General features: G+C 35.5%; 1 protein-coding gene across 1 annotated transcript in view; it reads left to right on the plus strand.

Moving 5' to 3' along the window:
• The first annotated feature begins 378 nt into the window (after positions 1–378).
• The window catches only part of Prosbeta2 (Proteasome beta2 subunit), a 61748-nt gene continuing 35003 nt past the window's right edge, over positions 379–27123 (plus strand). Inside the window, exons 1-3 of the mRNA XM_081744021.1 lie at positions 379–534; positions 12301–12480; positions 24817–24964. Coding sequence (XP_081600147.1) covers positions 473–534; positions 12301–12480; positions 24817–24964 — 390 coding nt within the window. The 5' untranslated portion in view covers positions 379–472. The remainder of the gene's footprint in view (positions 535–12300; positions 12481–24816; positions 24965–27123) is intronic.

The following is a 27123-nucleotide window of genomic DNA, read 5'->3' on the forward strand; positions in this document are numbered from 1 at the left end:
ACCATCAAACAAATTTTGACGCACAATGATTTGGATATCCTGAAACATTTAATATTTTTTTCAAGATAATGGACTTGTCCTTTAATTTACTTTAATCATTACCTGGTTAATAATCTCATTTTTTTCTTTTACATTTCATCTTCCGGTGGAAAAAAAAAAGAACTTCACTAGAAAATCATAAATCTATATTTCCCACATAGGCAACGGATTTAACATCACTCATATATTCCAACAAGAGGGAATGACTATTCCAGTTCTCATTCTTCAATTTCCACCGGAAAAGGTCAAAGCACACCTTCTAAGCAACAAACACAATGTCACTCCGCTTACAATTCCAAGGATATGGGTGAAACAGACTATGTCTGCTATGCAACTCCTCTCGATAGGGAAGGTGAAGGTGAAGACTAAAGTCAAAAGAAGAAGAAGAAGTATTGTATTGTCATTTGTCATTTAGAAATTGTGATTAGTTGTCATGGCGTCAATTCTTGTGCCTGAGGTTGAAGCACCGGGATTTTCTTTCGCTAATTGCAAGCGGTATGCATTTAATTTAGTTAATACTTATTGATTGAAAAAAATTAGTAGTATTATATGTTACTTAGTAGGAATAATTAGTTTAAATTTCTATGAGTACTGTATTCTTTTTTTTTTTTAGACAGTACTTTAGGAATCGGACAGCACCATGAAATCGGAGTAGTAAACACTTCATCACAATATGAACTTAGCATTTTGATGATTGTAGGAGTGCTGTATCCTTACGCTACACAGTAAGAAGTGGAATTATTGAGATCACTTGTAATGTTAATTGCGGTTGCTTATTTCGCATTTACAAGTATTGAACGCTAGAATGATTTTTTTTCATGTACATTGAGAATAGATCGTGGAATTGAATAATAATTTTTGTTTAATTTGTCTGGCTTGAAACTGTTAGCTAGTACATTCTGCACTGTTAATTTTTGGCTCATGTGGAAATAATTGCGTACAGTTTGATAATTTACGTGCAAACGGATGTGCCATATAGACTACTATTAGTGAAAACTCCCAAGAAAATGTGCTGCGGTACAAGAGAAGACATTTATTTCGTTAAGCCGCGCCATCTTTTTAACATAACAGTAATTACTCATGAATAGGTTAGTTCAGTTTCTTTCACTTTCTTAGTACTGCTAAACTAAGCTAAACTGCCGCAGATGGTGGCCCCATTTAAAACTCACGGGAAGGTTCTAGAATACAGGTTCCCCCCATGTAGGTTAGTAGGTAAGTTGGTTCCATTCTGTACCAAAGGTTACTATTTAATTTACAGAGTATAGCCGAGCGAGCGTCATCGAGTGAAGGCAGGTTAGAGCCCCGCAGGGTACGTTGTTTTCTGTTTTTATTACAGCTCAATGAGAAGGGACACCTGTGTTCTAGAACCTTGCCAAAACTCACATAGATCTGTTTTCAGCGCTGAAACTTATCAAATGAAATGAAATAAAATGAAATCTGTGAGTTTTACGTCCCACGGTTATGCCGGTTAGGCTAAAGGAGACGGTGATTATGAGAAATGAATAAAATGGTGGAATGAAGAAAGTGGGAGGAAACGGGAGAACCCCGAGAAAACCCACCCACACGGATGTTTGTCCACTACTTTCATACACATTACCTGCAGTTATCCCTGTTTCATTTCTGGCCTCTATTCATTATTAATCAGAGATATTTCTTGTTTTCATGCCTCTTTTGCTCTTTCCTACATCTGTATACGTCAGTATAGTAGTACTGCTCCAAATTAGTACCTTGGAACTGTTAAGTGTTGCAAACTACACACTAATCATTAATGATTAAAATAATGCGACTGATTAAATATCATGCCTTCCCAAAGGGTGAGGTTAAATTTACATGAAAGTTGCACCACCCGAGCGTGACTTAACGTCACGCGGTATTTATTCCACTTTGCACACACAGCATTATTAATAAAAGAAGTGATTTACTTACGTTATGAAATACAGCCGAACGAACGAAGGAAGTTAGAAGACCCGCATGGGCTCGTTTTGTTCCATCTTGACCCTATAATAATACAGCAGCATACATATCCTAAGTTAGTGAATAACACAGTTGGTTTGAAGCACTGTCAGATTATGCTCTACTGGTACCTCACCTCATATCGCATCAATCCACGAACACATACAGTCCACAATTTAACTTACGTTTTCTCCCTTATTAATCACCCTACAGCAGTGGTTCTCAACCTAATTCTTATCACGACCCCTATTCTATCACATCCTCTTGCCAGTGACCCCCATATAAATTTCTGGTTTGTAATAAGCTTGTGTGGGATTGTTCATATACCTGTTGCGGAGATCTGATGAAATCCATCTATTTCTATAATAATAGAATCCATTTCTTGTATATAGCGGATACAGTAACTTCCTTAAAAGCGAATGGATTAGAACCATATTTGGTCAGTTCATTCATATTACAAATATCGAATCCGATCCGTTATATTGTTTCAGAATAAAGACCATTTTAAAACTTTATAACTCCCTTAATTTTGGGTCCTATGAAAAATAAAAGTCATTTCTAATTTTTGTTAAAAAAAACCTACAGTTGTTAAAATATTTATTGATTATTTAAATGACTTTATAATGTGCGTCACGAAGATTGAAATAGACATTGCCGCACTACTGAAATTACACCATGCTCAGATACCTCATTAGCTTTCAACGTCAATTATATTTCAATATGTAGGTTTTGTTGCATTTGTATTTTTCTGGTATTTCAATATGTAGTTCCCATTAGTTTCATATCATACATATTTAATTTGAATTGATTTTTGAACAACTTTTTCTCCTGTTGAAAATGTTTAATAGACCTATTTTATATTTGTTCTTAACAATGTGTATGAAAATAAAAAATATGCCTATCAGGACAAAATTCAAAATAATATAAAAAAATATTTTCCGGTATTAGGTTCAATTATATTTATCTCTTCCTCTGATCTTCGCGACCTCCCTAGTGGTCGCGATCCCCAGGTTAAGAAACACTGCCGTACAGTAATGACTAGAGACATGATTTTTTGGTGACACGCGAAAACGCGAAATGTGTCAGTATTGTATGAAAATGTTGTGTACCTAAAAATATCATTTTTCACTATTAGGCCAAATAACTCGCGCGATTAAACGCGAAATTTGCAACAAGTCTCGATATTCCACGAAATTTACGCAAAAATGACAATTTTTCGACGCTTTCACGATTTATTTCATTACCATTATTTGGCAATTACTAGCAATGTGATGAAAATTCCCATTTTTGAGAAAATAGACCACTATGAATTTTTGAAATTTTACATACAGTTACAAAATGAGCTCCAAATCGTATCTACCGGTGAATTGGATAGTGTGGAAGGAGTGTTGCAGGGTATGTTAGATGAGCATTCAGAAATAGCTGGAAAGTGTCTTCAACTAATGTACGTATCAGTTTCGAAAGTTGATGTGGAGAGGGTTCTCTCTTCTTATAATGCTTACGTGTTATTTGTATAAGTAAACTGTGAACACTAAAGTTATTATTTTTGTATTAATGTTCTCTGTGTTTTTTTAAAAATACTTTTATTCAAAGAGGATGCTTAGTATTTTTTTTTTTAAAAAAAAAAGCTCAAATATTGTTTAATATAGTCATGCATGAGCTCATATCATGATGATTGATGAGTGGAAATTAAGGTGAAATAACAGGTACGGTAACTAATTGTAATTGCCAAGGAAAATAGTGTTCTTACATTGAATTTTTATTCACCGATTTTATCCCGCTTTACGCATATTTTTGTAACGAAATTACAAATTATTCTTTACCACAAAATCGTGTCTCTAGTAATGACCTTTCTAACGTTTGTTACTCTCATTATCACTTTTAGTCTGATTCTGTTCATTTTTACGTAGATTTTGTATTTCGGGGCCGCCATCCGTGGCATTTAACCCATACTTTTTTTTTTGACCCAGCACGGCTTATCGGAATTTCACCACAGTAGAATGGAGTAAGTTAGGTTAGTTCACATTGGGTGTGTACGTTCTATTTTGAAGTAATTATTTTAGTGTGATTTTCGAGTTTCAATAGCACTTGTAATGGTTTCACACTAGCAACGTTATACCAGTAAACATAAAATACAATTTCCCTACACTGTGCCGAAATACTCTTGGGGCACAAAATAATATCTAGTAGAGCCCTCTTTCATTTGCACTCATTTATTTTAAACGTACACTTTGTAAACATTAAATACCGTACAGTATGCAGAATTACTGAGCCGGTGGAAATTATTTTATATATATACAGGTATAATCATCTTTCGTATGCAGTGAGGGAGGGGGAAAGCACGGTGGCTCAGTGGTAGGACTCCTGGTTCGATTCCCGGCCAAGTAGGTTTGTGGTGGACAGCATCGTGTGCGTAGGTATTCTCGGGGTACTACTGTTTCTTGCACTAGTTTTTCCATGATAATTCACTTGCCTTAATCTTCCGTCTCTATTAGCCTAAAGGGCATAAACGTGTTACGTTAAACTGAAAGATTTCATTTCGTATGCAGAGATTCATTAGCCATGATTCCATGCGAAATCAACACACACACACAAAAAGGTGTTTTTTCCTCACATTCTCTAATTATGACGACCTTTTCGTCACTTAAAAATATCATACTATGATTGAAAAATACTAAATTTCCTCCTCCTAGATTTATTAGTTTTCGGAATTTTACAGTTCGAAATCTCCAGCTTTTGTAAAAATAAAAATCATATTCTTCTTTCTCACCTCAACCATAGGTTGGTGGGCAACATGTAAATTTTAAAACTTTTCTCTCTCTTGGGAGAGCTGTTTTATACTTTGATAAGGTTTCTTCTTCATAACTGCATCTAGATATTCTATCCTTGGTCTTCCTCTTCCTGGTTTTCCTTCTGTTTTTGCCTCTATCAAAACGATGATCCAAATGGAGTGCCGAATAAGATGGCCAAGCAAGCTGTTTCTTTTTCCTATTGCCTTCATGATCTGTCGTCCTCCATTAGCTTCCTTTAGTACGTCTTCGTTTCTTTTCCTTTCGGTCCATCATATGCGCAGCATTCTGCGCGAACACCACATTGCAAGTGCTTCCAGCTTAAATATTTAAGCTTTTGTCAATGTCCACGTCTCTGATTCGTAAAGCGCTACGCTCCATACCAGAGTCTTAATAAATAGTTTTCGAGCGTCCAAGGACACATTTCTTGATGTCAGCAGTCCGCTTTTCCTAATGAATGCTTGTTTAACCTATGTTATTGTGGAACTTACGTCTTTTTAACTTCTTCCGTCCGAGGATATTAGACTTCCTAAATAGGGGAACGTCTTAACGTCTTCGATTTTCTCTTCCTATAGCCATACGCTTGCCTTGTTCTGTCCTGCTCTTGTTCACTTTATCACTTTGGTTTTCTTATTATTTACCTTCATTTTGCTTGTTTTTTCCAGTTTGTCGTTCAAATTTGAAAGTGCTTCCTGCAAGTCTTTTTCCTACTCCGCTATCAGTGCTGTCATCAGCAAACCTTATTGTGCTGAAAACCTGGCCATTTACTTTTAAACCTTTCTCGTTTTATCAAAGAATTCTTTCATAGCCGCATAGACGTTGGACAGGAGGGGTTAAGTCCACATCCTTGCCTTACTCCTTTACTTATTCTTGCTTCCTTCTGATCTCTTCCTATAACAGCGATCTTGTTCCTGTGAAGTTGGTATATTATTCTTCTGACTCTACCTTCAGGTTCTTCAACGCTATGAACATGATATTCCAATCTACGGTGTTTGAAAGCTTTCTCTATATCTACGAATGCTATCAAAATTGATTTTTTTATGTTTTCTACTTTTATCACAACTTAAACAAAAACACGCTGCTCCGTTCTCGAGCCATGAAACGACTTGGGGGAGATTTTAAATGCCATCCTTTCTCGAAAAAGTGCAAATTTAAATTTTCCCCCGAAAAAAAAAAAAAGTATCATTTGTAAGTTAGTCATTTATTAAGATACACTTAAAACATAATTATGGGGTCATAAGATATAGCTTCGAAGGAAATTGTGTGAATGAAAAAAATGTATAACGTTAGTATGCTCATGTTAGTAGCCTAGACTTACTTGATAAAAATAACTTTCATATGCGTTCACTAGATTTTTTCTTTTTTTTCCTCTTTTTTGCATTGCAATATTTGAAATTTGCATCAATCTAATATTTTGTAGTGCTACCCCAAGCATAAAAGACTGCATTTCAGTAAAAGACAGTGATAGGAAGATAGTAAAAATTTTCAAACGTCTACTTTTGTGTAATTTGCGAGAAGTATGTCAGTTGTTTAAAATCATTTCCTTTATATAAACATACATTGTTCTAAATTTCTTGAGCTTTGTCCGAAAACTTTTTGTTTTAGCTGGAACTAATGGGATGCACTGTGCGTTTGTACGACTCACTAAACGTTAAGTTAATAGAAAATGCTAAATTACAAACTCTTACTGTGGATCCATAACATCTACGTATAGAAGCTGAATGCACATATTCATAAGAAAAGTGGCTTACCTAATGCCTCCTTGTTTATTACATGAATTGAATATTTCTTTCCCCTCTGGGGACGTCATCAGCACTTTTTTTTTACTACTGTCACCACATTTTAATATGTATTGTAATTATTGTTTTCTTTTCGGTTTCTGAAAACACTATTCATATCAATAATTTATGCGGAATTTCACAATATGTCTTTAATGTATTGTATTATGTGGTTATCTCGGCATCCTTTTGACTGTTGTAAAAAGTAATTCCAGTGACATTTAATACTTCTCGAACTTTCTGAATTTTAGGACTAAGTGCTTTAGGTTAAGGTGCCTGAGTGGTTTAGACTAAGGTGAGCTATTCTCAAAAAAACCTGTTGAGATCCTATTTAAGTTCCTTAATAAGACTACTAATCTTCTAAGCAGTGAAGTTTTGTAAACTGGAAAAGATTTGTTACAAAAATATAAATCTAATATAAATAAAATAGTTTGTTTGTTTGTCTGTCTGTGTGCGGCCTGGGGACCAGAGAGTTACCAAATTTTGGTCAGGGGTACCTTCGTCGAGGCCCCAGCTCAAGACGAAGAGTTTTTGTCAAAATTTAAACCAGGGAGGGTCTCAGGGGGGCGTTTACCGGGACAAGTAAAATTAGTAGAAAATGACCGATATTAGTGTCGAATTCACAGTTTTCGTGGTCGCTGAGATCAATGGTGAAACTCCAGTCGTATTAACTTCCAAATTCACCCTATTTGGTTTCGCGCCGAGCGTCACCGTGATCGGGGGTGGGAGATACCGAGACATGTAAAAGTATCCAAAATGATCGGTGTTAGTGTCAAATCCATAGTTTTCGCTGTCGCTGAGATCAATGGACGCACTTCCATTAGCGATGATTTGCAAATTCAGCTACCATTGTATGCAGTCGGGGGGGGGGGGGATACCAAGACATTTAAAAATAGACCAGAATGACCGATATTAGTGTCAAATACATAGTTTTCGCGGTCACTGAAATGAATGGTGATATTCGCACAGGCGTTCACTTCCAAATACAGCCCCCATGCGAAGAATGGGTATATTCAGCTAGTAGCATAATAAAATAGAAGTAAATACTGTCCATTAATTTTACGTTTTACTTGAGATGTTAATTATATTGTTCCATCTGTGATTTAGGTTGCCCTTATCTAAGTTGAATTTAAATTCTTTGGTCCTAGGACACAGAGGCTCAATGGTAGAGCGCTTACTTCTGGTTCGACCCTTGGCTAATAAGTTTGTGGTGGACGACATCGTGTCCGTGCGAATTAATTCGATGCCATCAAGTTACTTGACTTTTTTGTGCTCTTTCAAGCCGAGTGTGGATTTGTTTTATCCTGTTACAGCACGGAGTGCTTTCGGTTCTCCAATACATGATATTTTTGGCTTAGAGCACCATACATCCGTACCAACTCTTCGGGATAAAGATCAACACTGATTGTGTAACCGTTAGGAGCCAACCCTCTCGTATTTGCAACATACATAGGTCATGATTTTATGTTCGAAATAGACCTGTTTGATGACCGTTCCTGGAGGTTGTCCCTTGGTCAGCCATTGTTTGTGCACGTTAGGATTTAGGAAAACATACACTTCTCGTCCCATGTGACAATTTGTTTCAGGAAACGCATACCACGAGAATTTTGCAGCAGTTTCGACATACATCTATTCTTTGTTCCTGAGCTTAGGGTCAACTCTTGTAGCATAAGGCGGCAGCACTTGGCGGTTTTCCCAAGTTCGTGAAGGTGACGCACTACAGTTAACTGGAACATGCCGTGTTGGTTTGACAATCGTCCTATGCTGGTGGATGGATATTTCTCAATAGCGTGTGTTGTGAGCTCAGAATTTGTTACCCTGGAGCGGCCGGACTTCGTTTGATCTTCGACATTTTTACAACCTGCACAAAATTTCTGGAACCAAGAAGTTGTTGTGCTGTCACCCTTTTTTGACAAATGTCTTGGTTTGCTCTCGCAGTAGAGATGCAAAAAAGCCGGCTCCCCCCCCCCAAAAAAAACGAAATTTTTGGAAATTTTGGCTTTTTTCATTTTCATGATTTTTCTATTTAAATAGCTTTCTTATAGTATACTTTAAAGTTAAATAAGATTTCATGATCTAAATGCTATAATTCGCTCTGGAATTCACCATCATGATGGATGGAACACATGTTTTATGAATTAAAGTAAACATAAAGTACGCAGTATTTGAGGGCAACTGTAGAAGATTTTTAACTTCTGAGTTATCGAGATTTTTTCCTTTTCTACATCGTTTCTTTTTAGTCATCCGTGTTTCATTTCCTAAAGATTAGTAGACCTACCTAGCTTCTAGCACATAAGTTAAACTTTTCTTTTGCAATATATCCGTCAGAGCGTACGTTTGTCAGTATATCTATCAAAGCGTACTTCCACATTCTTGTTATACTGTAGCTGTGCAATGATTTAGCAATAATCTTCCGGATTCAAACTTGAATACCATTTTATACAAATAATCAGTAGCGGATTTAGAAAAGTATTTTGGGAGGGGTTTTTCTTATTAATGTTTAGTTTTTCTAAAAATACGTAATTTTTATTTGAGAAGAGCTTGAAGTTTATGAGTAAAGGCATAACAAATATATCGTATGTTTTAGAAATTCTGTAATTTCGGGGTACAAGCTTCACCCGTAAAACATCCCCACCCTAACCCCCTTCGCAAATCCATCACTGCTGGTAATTAGTAATAACAACGATTTAAAAACGATAAGAAAGGAAGTCGGTCAGAACTCACAGTACGCATTATCTCTACATTCACAGATACAATTAAGAAAAACTTTTGTCAAAATGGTCGAATGCGGGGTTGAATCGCAGACATCCCGATAGAAGCGTAAAAGCTAACCACTCGCTCATAGTTGTTGTGCAGTTGTGCTTAACTTAAATATATTCTCCCTCTCTATGGCCTATGGAATCCGAAGGTTCAATGTCGCATTCACAAAAGCTCTCCACTGACTTCAATTGTTAGCCAACTGGATCCAGTTTTTACTTTGTATTCCCATTTCTGAGAGATCCATTTTAATGTTGTCCTCCCATCTGCGCCTAAGTCTTCCTGATGGACGTTTTCCGATTGGATTTTCAGTTTAAACTTTGAAAGCGTTCCTACTTTCTTCCATTCTGGCTGCATGACCTGCCCACCTGAGCCTCCTAGACTTGATGACCGTAACGATGTATGGTAAACCGTATAAATTATGCAGTTCTTCGTTATAAAGTTTCCCCCATTCCCGTTCCTCTTCGGTCCGAATATTCGTCTCAGGATTTTATTTTCAAATACTTTCAGTCTGCGTTCTTCCCTCAAGCGGCCATAAAACACGACAGGTATGATTATAGTTTTATATATTTTAAGCTTTAAATTCCTCAACAGAATTCGCGACGACAAAATACTTTGAACTGAATAAGAACACGAATTTCCTGATTTCAGTCGACATTTAATTTCTTTGTGGATATGATTTTGATCTGGTGATATTGATCCCAGATATTTGAAAGTATCCACTTTGTCGAAAGTATTATTTGATATTTTAACGCATCCATAATTTGCCATATTACGATCCCGGTGAACTTCCATGTATTTAGTTTTCTCTGTATTTACTTCTAAACCAATGTCGCTGCAAGCGTTTAATAAGGACTGCATTTCTTTCTGTTGTTCTCCTATCACCCCCTATTAAATTTAGATCATCAGCATACTCCGTAACCTGGTGAATACAATTCAGCTATCTTTCATTTTCCTTATAACTTACTCCGGAACAAAGCTGAACAATAATGCCGACAACGCATCTCCTTGTTTCAGGCCATTCTCGACGTGGAAGCTCATGGACAAGAATTTTTTTGCTCGGACTTTTACTGTGGGATTCATTTAAACACATTTTAATTGATCTAACTAGCTTTCTCGGTATTCCGAATTCTGTAAGAATGTTGTACAATGTTTCCCTCCTATCCGAGTCGTAACCCAATAAACAGCTGATGTACTGGGTAATATATTCCCATTTCTTTTCGAGTATTTATCAAATAGTAAATATCTGGTCGATAGTTGATCGATGTCCCTAAATCCACACTGATAATCTCCAATAATTTCATTTGAATATGGAATCAATCTTGTTAATAGAATTTTAAGAGAAATCCCTCGATAATTATTACATTCAGTTTTGTCGCCTTTCTTGTGAATTGGAACAGTGATTGGTTCTTTCCACTTTTCTTAAATGTATTTCGTAATTTTTCTCTTTTTTTTTAAAAAAAAATATAAAAAAAAGTTTCGAATGATATGTTGAATTCCTGCCGTTAAAAATTCAGAAACCTTCAGGACTGAGTAAACCGTGATGGTGGTTATAAATCTAGGAAACCGCACAATCAGATGAACAGTCTATTACGCATATGATCCATTAACAGAAAATTTGGTACTTTCCCGATTCTGAACAAGCTTAAGGAACAGTCAGTAGATTATAGGATTCGGAATTTTACCGATTTTACAGATTTCAAGCACCTGATAGGTGGTAACATTATTACGTATGTGATCAATGAATGAAAAATTTGTTCGAAATATTCATACAATGTATATGAAAGTTAAAACTTAAAAATTTCAAGAATGTACAGAACCACCCGGAACCAAGCTCTTGATGTGCAGCTTTTAAGATTATCACATAAATGTATTTCTCTCATGTTTTATTTTTTTGTTTCAAAAAGAGGGTGTGTGATATTTTGAAGTAAAAATACTACATACAATTTTGCTAGTTATTTGTGTATCTTTTTTTTTTTTAAAAAAAAAGTAATTATTTTTGTGTATAAGAAGTTAAAAATTAATATATATACAGTATATATATTGGTTAATCCTTTGGAATTCATAATGTAAATATGTTAAGAATTTAAAAAAAAATATTTTCGAAGTTCATGGTTTATTTTAGAGGTTCTATATTATTATCTACATCAACCACTAATCAAATGAGTTCTTGTGCTGTAGAGAAGCGAAACAAAGTCTGCTTTATCAATTTAAATCAAAATTTTCAAAAAAGTCCAAAATTTCCGAAGCAAAACAGTTTTTTTTTTCAAAAAAGCCGGGCTTTTTCCGAGCTCTTGCATCTCTATCTCGCAGCGTTATGCCCGAGTTCGAACTCATACAGTATCATATCATACGTTGTAGAGCTCCCCTTGCCACTGCCACTAAAAATTGACTGAAGATAAATTTATTGAGTGACGGCCTCCGTTTTAACAGGTTGACTGCCATGAGCATCATATGTGGTGCTCACCTTATTTTTCTCTGGGGCCATGAGCACCATATATGATGCTCATCCTTGATATCACAAATTACTAACTTATCCAGGTTCTTGAGCATCATATATGATGCTCATTGTCACAAATTACTGTAAGACAATGAGAATCACATAAGGTGCGGGCTCCCATTGGTACATTTTCGGGAGAAACAAAATATCGCGACAAAAATGTGATATAACTATCCATAATCGAGCCAAAGGTAAGTTGAAATTTATGGCCTCATGGGACCACAGTACCCTCAAATCACCTTGGCAGTCAACCTGTTAAATTTTCCGCTTACCACACTACCTCTTTAGCTTGTTTGACCTCGTACTTACGGTTGACGTCGTACTTACATATACATGCGGCCTGTTAGGTGTGCAAATATAGCAAGACTTATGACTTTTCCTTGGATTTTTGTTGTTATTTAATAGCTGGTTTAATGTTACAAAATAATTGAATATATTTACATATTACTGTTAATATTTGAATGGTATTACCTTTGTTTTGCAGAAATGCATATTTGGCGAAGAAGGGTTACCCTATTCCGAAAGCAAAGAAGACAGGAACCACTATAGTGGGGATCATATATAAAGATGGAGTTATCTTGGGAGCAGATACAAGAGCCACAGAGGATACTATTGTCTCCGACAAAAACTGTTCCAAGATTCATTATTTGGCACCAAATATGTAGTAAGTGCACCCTTACCATAGAGATTTATTTTATACTAATACAATTCATAATGAAAAATACATACTGTAAGTTCTTTTTTCTAAAGACTTAAGGGCCTAATTTTTGGTAGGGCTACGACTTCAACAAGTTGTTTCATAAGAAGGGTGATGAAAATGAAAGAATAGCTGATTACACAACGAAAAGTTATATATATCATGTTGTCATCTCTGTGGAATTCATCTATTTTTCGCCACTATCTTCACAGTTGGTTAACTAAGTAGTAGTAAATAAAGCATGTGACTTGCAGCACTTTCCTGAAGATTTCAGTACGTAAAGTTTGGTTGACTCCTACAACCATTGTCAGCTTTCTTTTATTATTATTACTTAATATTTTTGTAATGTTGCTACATGGTTTATTAAAATTTTCTGTCCAAATTTCGACTCGAATCTTTGATCAAAATATTTTTACACTAAAAAGTTTTTCCAGTCTGGAAGCTGTGTTCATAGTATGTGAATTTCCTGATACGTTTTTAAACAAAAATATAAACACAATGATCTCAAGAGGGTGGTTGTTCAGAGAGTAAATTTGGTAGCGTAGTTATTAGTGCACCGCACAGTAACCAGATATCTGAGTTCTGTTACCAATTCAGCGCTGCATTTGTACACTGATTTTTTTTTTGGTAGGTTTAGGTTTCCTACATTTTTTTGAAGCCTGTACTAAATAACCAATTCCTAACCATCCCTGAAGTCTCATTCGGTCAGTGATTGATAGTCAATCGGAAATGTATTGCTTGATTCTTTAGAAAAGAGCTCGTAAGTCTTAAGTGTTTCATATGTTGTTCTCTCATCGTGTAATTAGAGCAAACACTTCCTGTCAATAATCTCTTAATTTAATGTGTAGCGTATGCCAAAACACTAAGTTCCGAGTGGAATCCACGATTCTTTGCTGTTTATTTAGCGTGGTGAAGTAATTTGAAAGTTCCGTACTTAAAAGAGTAACAAATTCCGTTCTGAAATTACAAAAGTGACTGTGGGTCGTATATTTACCAACTTCTAAAACAGCTTCACGGTAATATTTTTGATTCGTTGAAAATAGTGCATTCGACTTCGACCGTTTCTAAAGCAATTGAGTAATTCATTCGACCCTTCATTTTCAGCAACAACACTTAAACCTACTGTTTAACATAAATCTCAATCACACGTGCTCCTAATATCCCATGCAGAAGACGTGTTTGCTAACCGTAAGTTCACGAGGATCTCCAAAATATGCGTGAAATTCCACAATCCAACAAAGACAGAGTTTACTGAACCCACCATGATTGTTCTCCTCCTGAAACCTATTCTGACTGTTCTCTGCTATTTGGTATTTTATGATTTATTTGAGTTACAGGTCTGACCCGTACATATTTGTCTGTGGCTTCACAATCGCATGCTTGCTTGCACAGTGACGTTTCAGAAAGAAATCTACTTAAAATGTAGTTCAGGAATATTAATTTCATTCCCTCAATGCTTAACAGTAAACATACATCAGGTGTTATTAAATTCCGAAATTGTAAAGTTTATTAAGGAAGTACTGTATTTTACTTTTTCCTTCGTAGTAATTTGTATATGAGCGTTGTAAACAAAGCTTCGAAAATCTACTGCGGAGTTCACTCGCCATTAAAATAACGTGAATCAGTCTTTTCCCGTGACAAATCGGTCTTTCCTCCCACATTCATCGCGTAGAGTGTACAAAACATACACAGAGCTGAGAGGCTCCGGCCTTTTCTTTCCCTCTTTCCCGCCACAAGAAAATTAGTAGAAAAATGTTTTTTCAGCTAAGAAGTGTGGTCACATTGTACGTAGCAGAGGTGACCACTTTGACCTAACCTCACTCAACCTCACGCTCACACCACCAGCCTGACATCACGCTCACATCACCAGTCTGACGTCACGCTCACATCATTGTAACCTAACGCTCACTTCGTGAGGCTCTGGTCTAGTGAGCGTGAGTTCCGAGCTCGTGAGCGCCGATTTCGTGAGTTTGGGCACAGGGTCGTGGGTATTACTTGCGATATTTCGATGTATCGATCGATAATTTGATATATCGGGATTTTTCGATAGTTTTCAGCATTTGGATAGTTTTCGATGTTTTCTTATTTTGAGTATCAAGGTATACCGATATCACTTTCTCAACATAACGAAAGCTATTCATATAACACGACCTAGACTTTCAATACTTCAACGTTCTCTGTTCCACAGGATTACTATCTAATACAACCAAATATGACAAACACACGACGATTTATCAGGATCACCCAAGTGGGGTTTACAATATTGTAATATTAGTTCGTACGCCCGTACGACAATTTTTCTTCACACGCGAACTACTAAATGCAAGTGAATTATTGAATTCCGTCTTCTGGGATCGATAGCTAAAATAATTATTTCGAAAAGTTCGTTAATGGAGATGATTTACCCATAGGTAGTGGTAGAAATTAGCCATTTTCGGTTTAACATTGATTGCTATTGAGCAAAGACAGTAACATATAGCGAGGCTGCTTTCTTGCAATTGATCCAGCGTCCCAAGAAGACCTTTCATCTCCATCTTTAACAATGTACTAAAATCGGAAGTGATGTAAATTTACTACAACTTCCAGTCTCAGTATTGAACTACATAGTTAAAAAAAAGTGAGGTTTTTATTTTTTCTATTTTTAAAAAGAATCGATTTAGTTTTCTACGAAAAGTTCTCACATTCATTCTTAATCTTCTATTCAAACTGAAAATGGCAGAAATCAACCACGTCCGGTTCTAACGTTGATCACTAAAGTAAAAACTGTAATAGAGATAAGCGTTTTTTTTTTTTTTTGTGTGTGTGTGTGTGTTTGTGTGTGTGCAATTAATTAAACATCCCAAGAATACCTTTAGTTACCATCCTTATCTTTCCACCGAAATCGGAAATGATAGAAGTACATTACAACTTGCGGATTCAATACATATTGCTAAAAAAGGAAAGAACTAGCAAGAAGTAGGTTTTGGAATCTGGTTAGGCATCTAAGAATAATTGTCATCTCTCGTAACCCTCCATTCTAAATGAAATCTTTGAGTTTAACGTCCCACGGTTACGTCGGTTAGGCCAAAGGAGATGGTGATGATAAAGAATGAAGAAGATGGTGGAATGAGTAAAGTGGGAGGAAACGGGAGAACCCCGACAAAACCGACGCACACGGTGTTTATCCACCACAAAGTCCACTTGGCGGGGGCTGGGATCGAACCCGGGTTCCTACGCACCAGAGGTGAACGCTCTACCACTGAACCACCGCACCCCCCAAAAAGTAATAATAATAATAATAATAATAATAAAAGTAAAAATGAAGCTCTCCAAGAAATAATTGATTTTGCAAATCTATGGCTTGAATCATTGGTCGAAGTTAAGTGAAATTTTAACCTTATACTTGCAGTAGGCATTTGCATAGAGGCCGGTCCGTATGATGCGCTTCGCTCCCTTCCCTAAGTTCTTTTTCGCATAGGACCCTCGACATCTGCCACCTTACCAATCTCCATCTAGATAAATTTCAACAGTCCAAATAGTTATTCCGGTCATTTTAGAGAGACTCTCGGTAGTTTCAATATTGAGACTATTACGTACAGTCGAAAATTCGAAACGGATTTCTTGTATTATTGAACTAGCTCGTATTGTAAAACTCAAATTAGTCATTCTCTGTAAATTTACTTTAAAAAATGAATTTGTAACAATTCAAATCTTTCTTTACAGGATACAAAGTGAAAATGCATTAAAATCTGTACAAAAACGAAGATATTTATAAAATAAGTTTTTTTTCTATATGATTATTTTGTATTGTTAAAATTTTGTACATCGACGGGGGGGAAGCGCCAAACGCTTTTGGGCCTAGGGGCGGCGAACATTAAATCCGGCCCTGGTCGAACACTAAAAATAAATCAATCTTCGGCGTTCGTCCGACTAATATTACATAAATGATATAAGTTATCTCCGTTTTGGGTAAAATATAGATCAAATATAGCTTTAAGAGCACATGTGATCTAGTTGCATCTTCCTAAGTTGTTCCTCTCTCTGAACAACGATTAGGGATTATACGAAAATGAGTTCACTAGTCGAAGATTGGCATATTTACCCTAGTAATACAAAACATTTATTTATGACTGTTCTGCATAGTTATATTTATACAAAAACAATTACTTGCTAACTATATGAATTTTACTTCCAAGTAAATAGTCGGTGTATATGAAATTCTATATACTTATCAAGATGTAATAATGTCTCTCAAATATTCGCCCAGAAAATATGTAAATTCTATTTTCTATTTGGAGCAGGCAGGGGTGCCCACAGGCTTGTTTTAGGGCGTTGGTTGCACCCGTTAGACTTTTTTTTTTTGGGGGGGGGGGGGGGGTGAGGGCATATTTTCTTTCAAAATGACAGAATTGCAATTTTAATTATACTATAATTTTCCTTTTAAGACGGCAACTGTGAAGGCGAATGAATGTATTCTCTGGCTTGAAAGGATAAAATTATGACGGAAGGTGGAAGAAAATACTGTGTAGACTGATCCTGTTTGGAAAGAATGGACAAGGGCTACTAAGTGATGTAGCTTGCAATGTATTCGACATGCAAACCAGTGTGGAAACTCATTGGGGAGGGGGAATCTCGCTAAGAATTTAAGCACTCGGTTTTGGGAGCCAATATTATATTCGGGGGGAAATTGCGCCCAAGTAGTTAAAGAGATGGGGTGTGGGCCGAGGTCGTGGGAGGGCTGCAATTCTTATGTGGTTAACTGCAAACCCATGATTCAAGATTCTCCTCCCCGCTAGAAAATTCGTAAATAAAACACTGACTTAGCCTACAAAATCCCTATTAAACAATGGCAAGCGAAATTACAAGAGAAAACTAAAAGGGACAAAGGAAAATATTCAAACCAGTTTTGGCGGTAATGTATCTTTAAAAATGTAGGTAAATACAAAACAATTTAATTTAGTTGGTTATTTTATGATACTAAGTGATGAATATTCTTGACAGGATTTGGAGGCCAAATACTCTCTGTGCGGCACCAGTGTGCCTGACAAAACATCAAGACATTCCATGATTATTTTTGTACTTGCTTCTAAGAAATACCTGATGACAAAGAAACTAAAACTTCTATCGCAAGTAGGCCAATAAATAAATTAAAAAAAAAAAAAAAAAAAAAAAAAAAAGTAGCGGACCAAAGATATCCCTGCTTACCTATGGTCGTTTCACAGCAGGTGTTATCTTCAGATAGAGAAAAAGAAGCTTTTGTGTAGAGAACAAAAAATCTACAGTGTTTTCGAATTACAATATACTTTTCCCTGCAATTGGAAGAGCCAGGTGTCTACTTTGATCCAACCTCACGCTCACATCATCAGTCTGACCTCACGCTTACTTCGTGAGGTTGAGGTCGAGTGAGCGTGAGTTCCGAACTCGTGAGCGCCGACCTCATGAGTTTGGACACCTTTGGTACATAGGTTAGGCGTTAAAGACATATTCTGTTAACAGTCAGGCAAACAAAAATGATCCAAGCTAGTACACATTAACAGAGTGTAACATCAACGATCGTGATTTATAATGTTGCAAAATCTATCATAGGTGTTAATCAAGGTTGCAGACTTTATATTAGAGTGACTATAAATTTTGTACGGTCGTTCTTCATTCGTATAAAAGAATAAATGTCCATTATTGTTTTTATTTTTTATTTATTAATTTGGAAGACACGTGACTGATTACATTATAGAGCCACCCCTGATCTGGTGACACTAATTTTTAATATAATTCAGCTGCAATACTCATTCTTTGCAAGACTCCCCTAGGATATATATTTCAATCAACGTAAAGTTAAATTCTAGCTCGATCTGAATGCTCACCATATTCAGAAATTAATCTCAAACGGGTCAGTCATTTCTTCATGCAAAATTGGAAATTATATTATAGAAAAGTACCCCTTACAAGCTGAATTTTTTAAAACACTGAGACATGACGTGTTTCATATAACTTCAGGGGATTGTAAGTAGTGTTGTAAAAAAAGGTTTTTTTTTCTGTGAAGTTTTTTTTCAATAAAAAACATCGTTCTTTTTCATGTTTTTTTTCAAATGTCTGTTTTTTTTTCTGGCAACTATTATTTATTGATTTACGTTGCAGATTATTGAAATAATCAACAGAACTTGAGTCGAAGCCCTCGTAACTTACAAATCTTTTGTTTCTTTGTACGTATATACTAGCAAAATTGTGTGATTATTCCTTTCGGCCCCAGGTCATTTTTGGCGTTTTCCTACATTTCCAGTTAGTGACTTATTGCTCAAAAACCATTCATTCGATTGATATGGTTAAGGCCTTGTTTTTTAGAAAATAGATGTGACTATTTTTTGGTGTAAGTTGCATTACAGTGTTGCCAATGGGTGGGAAATTATTGAGGGAAATGTAGGGGTGAAAATTTACAAAAAAAATCCCTAACCGAATTTCAATTTTTTTTGTATCTAGTACCACTCCTGCTATATGGGTTCAAATCACCTAAAAGAATCTTTGGTGTGTTGACAAGGTACAGTGAAATCCTGTAGTCGCTTGCTTCCATCCAAAGAGAGAAAGGAAAAATTCTGTCATACACATGAAATTTTGACACTTTTTACGCCTCACAAGCAAAAATCAAATATGCCGGGGCTACAACTTCTCTAATTATCCTATTGAAACATTTTATGATGCGTTCTGTAGGGCAAAGAGGAAGCTTTCAGGTAGTGGTACGTTTGTTTCAATGTAGCCAGTAAGAGGGTAATATTAGAGGGGAAAAGGGAATTTTTTCCGATTTTTTCACCTAAAAGCGGGAATTAATTGTTTTGGCTGGAAACACTGCCATCAGACAGACGAAAACTATCTAAAAATAAACCTTAGTACTCCAAGAATATATCCTACAAGTATCATGGCGATATATAACAAAGTAAGCATGAAATTTTTAAAAAATCTCATTCTACCTCAGAAATTCACCATTTTCTTACCACTTACAGAACATGGTTTATTATAAACCTCAACTGTACTTTCCCTAATTTTTCTAGTGAAACTTTTTATGGTGCGCTGCTTAGGCTAAGAATGAGGCTCCTAGACACTGCTACGTTTGTTCGAATGTAGCCAACAAGAAGGAAATAATAGAAATAAAAAAGGGATTTTTTTCCAAAATTTGCCCCTAAAATCTGGAATTAAAATTTTCTGTATCTGGCAACACTGCTATCAGACACACACAAACTATCTTAAAATAAGATTTGGTATCCCCCTAATATATCCTACAAGTAGTATGACGATATCTAATAAAGTAAGCATGTCAATAAAAAATATCTCATTCTACCTTTTAAAAAATCACAGTTATCTACCCAATTAGAGAACAAGGTCTAATGTAAACCTCAACTGTACTCCCCCTAATTATCCTATTGAAACTTTCTATAGTGCGTTGTGTAGAACAAAGACGAGACTTCCAGATACTGGTACGTTTGGTCCGATATAGCCAACAAGAGGGAAATAATAGAGACAAAACAGATATTTTTTCCAAAATTTCCCCCTAAAATCTGGAATTAAAATTTTCTGTATCTGGTAATACTGCTACCAGACAGACGTAAACTATCTTAAATTAAACATTGGTACACCACTAATATATTCTACAAGTGTTATGACGATATTTAAGGAACAAAACTTGTAATTACCAAAAATATATTACGGTAAACAGAAAAGTAGGGAAAAACTAGAAAAATCAAGGGTTAGAACCTAAATATGAATTCTTCGTGCGTTCCCTAATTATCCCATTGTAACGATCTGAACTTGCGTTTCTTAAGTAAGGACAAATGTTCGATTGGCGTAAGTTGACTTGCACTCGGACGTATAGGTACGGATTTATAAATAAAAATTTCTAATTTTTGCCCAAATTTAGGAAAATTTTAATTTCCCTAATTGGCAACACTGCGCGCAGGCCCGTCCAATTGATGTCATCAGTTAGGTATCCATAGGTATCCATCCGAGGTATCTACTTGGCAAGTCTTAAGGAGGTCTTTCTACAACGAAGGAAGCTACAGGGAAAAAAGTAGTAGAGGAAATTCGTAATCAGAAAATTCTCGCATTTTTGACTGGGGTGAAATTTGAGAAGGAAATTCGACACCAGAAGAAAAAAATTAATATAATAAACTATAGTCCAATCATATTTTGCAAGAATAATATCCCGATATCTTAATTAGTGTCCACACAGGAGTGGATTAAACAAATGACACACCCGTGTGTGCCACTTTGGCTACCTGGGCCACTGAGTATACATTTGATTACATTTTGTTTTACTACTAACTCGTGTTGTTGTTGCAGTTACAGTCTTGACTAATAATACTATCGTAGTTGTAAACAATAACTTTATAAGGAAAATTTTCTCCTTTTTACATCTTAGTTCCAACACTGTTGGTGAGAAATGCAGGGTGTTTCAAAATAAATTTTGGGGTTTTAAGTCTTCGTAGTACTTATTACATTTTAAGTACAATTATAAACAATGCATCAAGTAAAAGAGCACCTCAAACAGTCTTTGCTACAAGTGTTCAATGTGAGATTCATTCGTCACACGGCACACATCTAGTCGATAGGCGAGAAAGGCCCATAAACTTTCCGCCATATGGCACAAAAACACATTCAATTTAGGAGAGTCTCGTTTCAAGTGTACCATCTCCTGAGGATTTGCTGACGGCCAGATACAAACATTATGAGTGTTCACATTAGCTCTTAGGTGAAATGTCGATTTACCACTGAAGACGACACGATCCAGAAAATCTTCATTGTTATGCAGCAATATTTCACTTGCGAAATTGGCATGTAAACCGTAGTCTGTAGACTTTAGACCTGTAGCAACTGCAAACGATAAGGACGTAGTTGCAAGCGTCTCCTTAATATTCTTCACACAGACCGTTGCACTGTACAGATTCAGTCTTTATTAAAACATAAGAAACTTTCTGCTCTCCAGTTTACATCTTTGCTGCTTGCTGTTTCTAACGGCAGACAGAAGAAACAATGCATGTACATGCGTGCGTACAAAACTGTTTGAGTTGCTCTTTCATTTGATATAATATTTATAATTGTAAGTTAATTGTAATAGATACTACAAAGTTTCAAAACCCTAATATTAATTTTGAAACATCCTGCATTACTTCAATTTGAGTCATCCTATATTCGTGTCTTTTATATACATATCATTAGGGGCGGTCCTAGTCAATTTGTCGCCCCATGCAATGGCATAATTTGCCGCCTCCCCCTGTCTCCAGAAAGAACAAATCTTAAAAGTCATGATTTTAAGTATGCTACTCCAGCATGAACAACAAAGGTGAGGGTAAGTGCAGTTGCACTCAGAAAGGCTTAACCCTTATCCGGGCAAGACATTTTTGTAATGTAAACGGGCAACCGGGGCCTGTGAGGCCCAGTATATATTTTAAGTGCAGAATACACAAAATCAATGCCTATTGTCACTTACTGTTCAGACTAGTCTAGAATGTACCGGTATATATTTTTGTCAAGTAGCGAAACTTCGTGTCACGCTTTTGTAAGCCGACCAAGCAGAATAGCAAATCCGGTCCAGACATTTTTGTAACGTAAACGGGCAACCGGGGCCTGTCAGGCCCAGTATATATTTTAAGTGCAGAACACTCAAAATTCAATGTCTGTTGCCGCATACTGTTCCGACTAAAGGTTACAATAGTCACGTGTTCAATATATAATTATGTGACAATTTGATCTAATATTTGACAGGAATTTCACTAAAGTTATACGGGGCCTCCTAGGCCCCGGTTGCCCGGTTACGTCAGGAAAAGATTTTCAAATTAAAAAAAAAAAAAAGCTTTACCAACTCGATATGTTCATGGTTTTAACTTCGACGAAAGATAGAAGAATTCAGTATTTTATGTCTTTGAAATATGTATGGTTATTGAGAAATTTTAGAAAAATGAAGCTACTGGGCCTGGGAGGCCCCGGTTGCCCGGATAAGGGTTAAATACTCACTAAAAATGCAATCCCGTTGTGTGTGTGTGTTTTTTTTTTAATATTAATCTATTATGTTAGTGAAACATAAAGCAAACACACCTGCAGAGGATAGATGGTAATCCTTTTTATAGAATTCACTATCGAGCTTCAATCTCAATGTATCAGTTTGCAATTCCAGTGCAACTAGTTCTTTTATCTTTATTTCTTGATTTCTCTTCTATATCTGTTAACATTTTCTAAAAAAACTTGTTTCTATCTTCAATGATAAGGAATTTGTTTCTGACAAAAACAAGACTAGTTGTCATATCAAAACTGTGATAACTTACTAAATGGAACAGATATTCACTACTATTCCAGAATTGAATTCTTGCATTTGGCAACAATCAAGCAATTTGTGCTCGGATTTATTCGACTATTTGCTTTAGCATTGTCCATGTGGCCTTAAACTAATGCATCCTAAACCTAATTTATGAATGTAGTATTCAAATAGAAGGTCAGCTTAGTAAATGTAACTACCATCATCATAAAGTCTGTTTCCAACAAGAAATATTTAATTTAAATAATATACTTATGACAGATTTTACCGGACCATCCAAACTTGCCACTCCATGCAAATGCACGTGTTGCATATATGGTAGAGCCGGCTCTGCATATCATATGTATCTAGTCGACAAATTATTTATATATGACATTTAGAAAAATACTATTAGGCAAATTAGTATTAGTTTTTATCTTTAGACAAGTTATATGAATTTTATACTGTTCGTGACATTATTTTCGTACTTATTAACCCTCGAGTAGTCGCGCCGCGGTCAAAAGCACCGCAGAGAAATTATTTTCGATCGTGTGTCCATTCTGTTTGTCCGACAGACTTCTCCGTCTAGCTAATCTTCCCCCTCACCTTCCCGAACATTCCTGCTCAATCACTCCGTTATCCGTTGTTTAATTTAACTACTAGTGATTGTTTAGTGATTCTGCGGTGCTTTCCACCGCGCGCGACTAACCGTGTAATATTTTTTCTCAGTGTTTTGCTCTGCACGTGACCTTTGCTTTGGAGATGTTTTAAGCTTTGTAAATATAAATATTATTTTAATGGACGGAAGAGAGGTCGACAGAGTTAACAAACTGATAACAAGTATGAAAGAAGGAAAATTAGAAATGAACAGCTTAAAATACGGAGGGAAATGTTAGGAATGGACTATTTGGATAAATCAGCCGAACCACATGAAGTCCCACCGGAAATCGAATCCGGCAGTCCCACGCCAAAGGCGTGTATTCTAACCGCTTAGCTACGAGTGAGCTCTAATTCAATGTTAAATGCGCTGTGAAGCTTTGTTTTAGTGTTATGTTTATATAGTATATTTTTAACTAATTTACTATTGCATTTCTAATTTTAGACGAACCAGAGTTGACAAAAAACAAAAAATCGCCATCAGATTTAGAATTTTCAATAAAACCAGTGCGTAGCTATCTATGTAAAGAAATATGTAACGAAAAAAAAAAACATTTTATTCCAAATTAGAAATAAAAAAGGACATGTCTAATTGTAGGTTTCTCTAATTGTTATTACTGTAAAACTTATTATAGTAATAAAAATGTAACCCCCTCTTAATCAGAAAATGTACAAAATTAAGTTTCTAATACAAAGAAAAATGTTTAAAACGATATTTGCAACACAGTATGTTCGTGCGGTCCTTTTGACCGCGCGCGACTACTCGCGTTACTTTTTCAGCGCGACTTCTCGAGGGTTAAAGGTCTGCTTTCACGAAAAAAGAAAATTTCATTTCTACTTTTATTTCTTAGTTGATATTGATGAAAACTGCTGAAACCCGAATTGTTAATAGGTATGGTATTCATGTAAATTGTAAAATATTTGTAGCGTATCAGTATCTAGCGTTTAATTTATGTTGCATTTTACGGTGATTTTACCTACATAAAAATATTTAATACTTAAATAGACGTAAGATGCATTAGAAATGACTATTTGAAAAAAACGAAATTTAGAAAAAAAACGAGAGGCAATGTTTTTTTTTCTTAAAAAAAACGTACATTTCTGAAAAAAAACGAACGGTTTTTTTTCTATTTACAACACTAATTGTAAGATACTCAATTCTTGGAAAAAAGAAAAGGAGAAAAAAAAAACTTCATTCTCACTCCGTAGGATAGATATTTTAAGAAAAGTGAAATGTTAAAACTCAGTTCAGCGTAAGTGCTATGTTCAAAAATTTGTTTCAAAACGTTTGGCAGTTTTCCTTAGATGATGTAACAGACAATGTGAATTTCATTTTTACTTATATAGATGTGTGATTGTATTTTAGTGCATACTCATTCCTTTTAACTTTGCAGTTGCTGTGGTGCTGGTACAGCTGCTGATACAGAGATGACTACAGATATGATTGCTTCGCAGCTTGAGTTGCATCGTTTGAACACAGGAAGAGTAGTCCCTGTTTGTACAGCGAATCAAATGCTCAAGCAAATGCTGTTTAGATATCAGGTAGCTGTCGTCTAATTTATATATACATATATAATTAATTCTGTACATTGCGTTTGTTGCGAGTACAAGGTGCACTTTGCTTCCTTGCTAATTAACTAAATACTTATGCATGGTATATTTTAATATTAAATAAATATATATTTAAATTATGTTTATTATTTAGTATAAGTCAGGCTTGACTCCATTTATTTGCTCTAGTATAGTGTAATATATATTTTATTATGTTTTATTGTATGTAAATGTATGTATATATATCATTAGAATTATCCCAATCATTTATATATATACTAAAATTCTCATATTACTATTACAGTTAACTAGACTAGAAATTTCACTCGCGCTCTTTTTGCTTATAGGCCTTGATAGAGACTCTTTTGAAGGTTTCTCCTTGTTGCTTGCCTTTTCCAGTAATTTTCCATTTCTGCTGTAGTTTCTAAAACCGTTGCCAAGTTGAATTTTTTCTACATTTTTTTGTTGTCCTTGAAACTTATAAAAAGGCGGATTTTTTTTTATGGCTTTGACTGCTCCAGCTCAGGAGGCCTGTAGGGTGGAGGTCTCTAAACTGGTAACTGGCAGTCCGAAGGAAATTATCAAGTTTTTTTTTTTTTTTTTCTTTCTTCAAATTATCAAGTTCTGAGTCCTATGTCAGAATAATGGCAAAAATGGGCTCTAGTTTTAAGGTTTAGAAAGAATACAGAAAAAATTATTCTTGGTGATCCTAGCAAGAGTGTGAATCCAGGATGCTGTTATTGAAATCTCCAGGTGCTGGAGGTTTTCCCCTTGTATTTGAATGCAGGTTGCGATTTGGGTTCGATCCCCGGATAGTCAGGCAATAGTGAGGCTTGGCTGGTGATTTTTATTAACACTGCGACTTTCGTGTTCGAAAGTATGCGTGTGTGTTGTTTACCTTCTACCGAGAGTCTTGAATGCAAGACGTATTATGATAGCTGGGCCAGGGACGCGGCACTAGTCCTAAACGGCACAAGACCTAAAAATCATGTCGTGGCACAAGTCCTGAATGGCTCAAGACCTAAACGGCATTGGATCTAAAAGTCCCTTGTGGCGCTACCATCGCGTCCGTGCCAAGAATACTGTCAGTCTGTTAAACAAGTTTTAGATATACTGTTTCATATTACAGAACCAGATTCTAGCTTTGTTCTTACAAGTAGTTTGTATAAATTGATATTCTATCGTTCTGAAATAAAAAAAAATAAATAAATAAAGCCTATTCTTTCTTGCTGTTTGCTTGATAGCATTTGTGTGTTGACAAAATATTAACTATCTATCGAATGTAATTCCCAGATCTTTCATAATGTTTTTTTTTTTTTTCCTATTCCCAGACTATTGATCCCGTATTAGTAACATAATGTTGTGTTTTAGTTATATACGTCATAAATTTTGCTTTCTTTGTGCTGATTTGAAGTAAATTATTTTTACACATATATTTATCATATTCAACTCTTTCCGAGCAAATAGTTGTCATACTCGTAATTAACTACTCTTTACTCGTTACCATTATTAACAATAGTTTTAGTATTACTAAGTATGTTAGTAATACTAAAATAACTGTTACAGTTGGAATTAACTATAATAATAATAATAATAATAATAATAATAATAATATTTCAGATATGCTACATTTCTGAGACCTGAACCTTGATTGTACGTGAAGTTAAAATCAAAGGTTATATCACGGACGGCAAATGATGGCTTAACACCCAGAACAAACTCATGGCCCCCCAAGTGGGGGTTAGTCTGTGTTTAATAATTACAGCAAATTAATAATGTTTATAACAGAATGTGAAAGAAACGTTTTTTAAAAAATTAAACTACGTCAACATGTTAAAATAATTAAAAGAACCTATTTAATCATCCACTTTTCTCTCATTCTCATTTGCTTAACTGGACGAACCCAGACCTAAAGGAAAAGAGTTTTCTCCCCAAATCTCACAAACAGTGGGAAATTTTAATACTATAGAAATTGACCCTCATTCCCTCTTAGAAATTAAGCAGATTCTTCTTTAGAAATTAAGCAGATTCTTCTTTATTTTATAAATATTTTCTGAATAAGTAATGGGGAATTCGAACATTAAAGAAAGTGCACCTTTGCTCTTTCCCGTTTATATGTTGAATTTTCAGTTTTTACAGTGGAAAGTTTA

This window comes from Thermobia domestica, chromosome 2 (assembly GCF_964235325.1).
Source record: "Thermobia domestica chromosome 2, izTheDome1.hap1.1, whole genome shotgun sequence".
NCBI lineage: Eukaryota > Metazoa > Arthropoda > Insecta > Zygentoma > Lepismatidae > Thermobia > Thermobia domestica.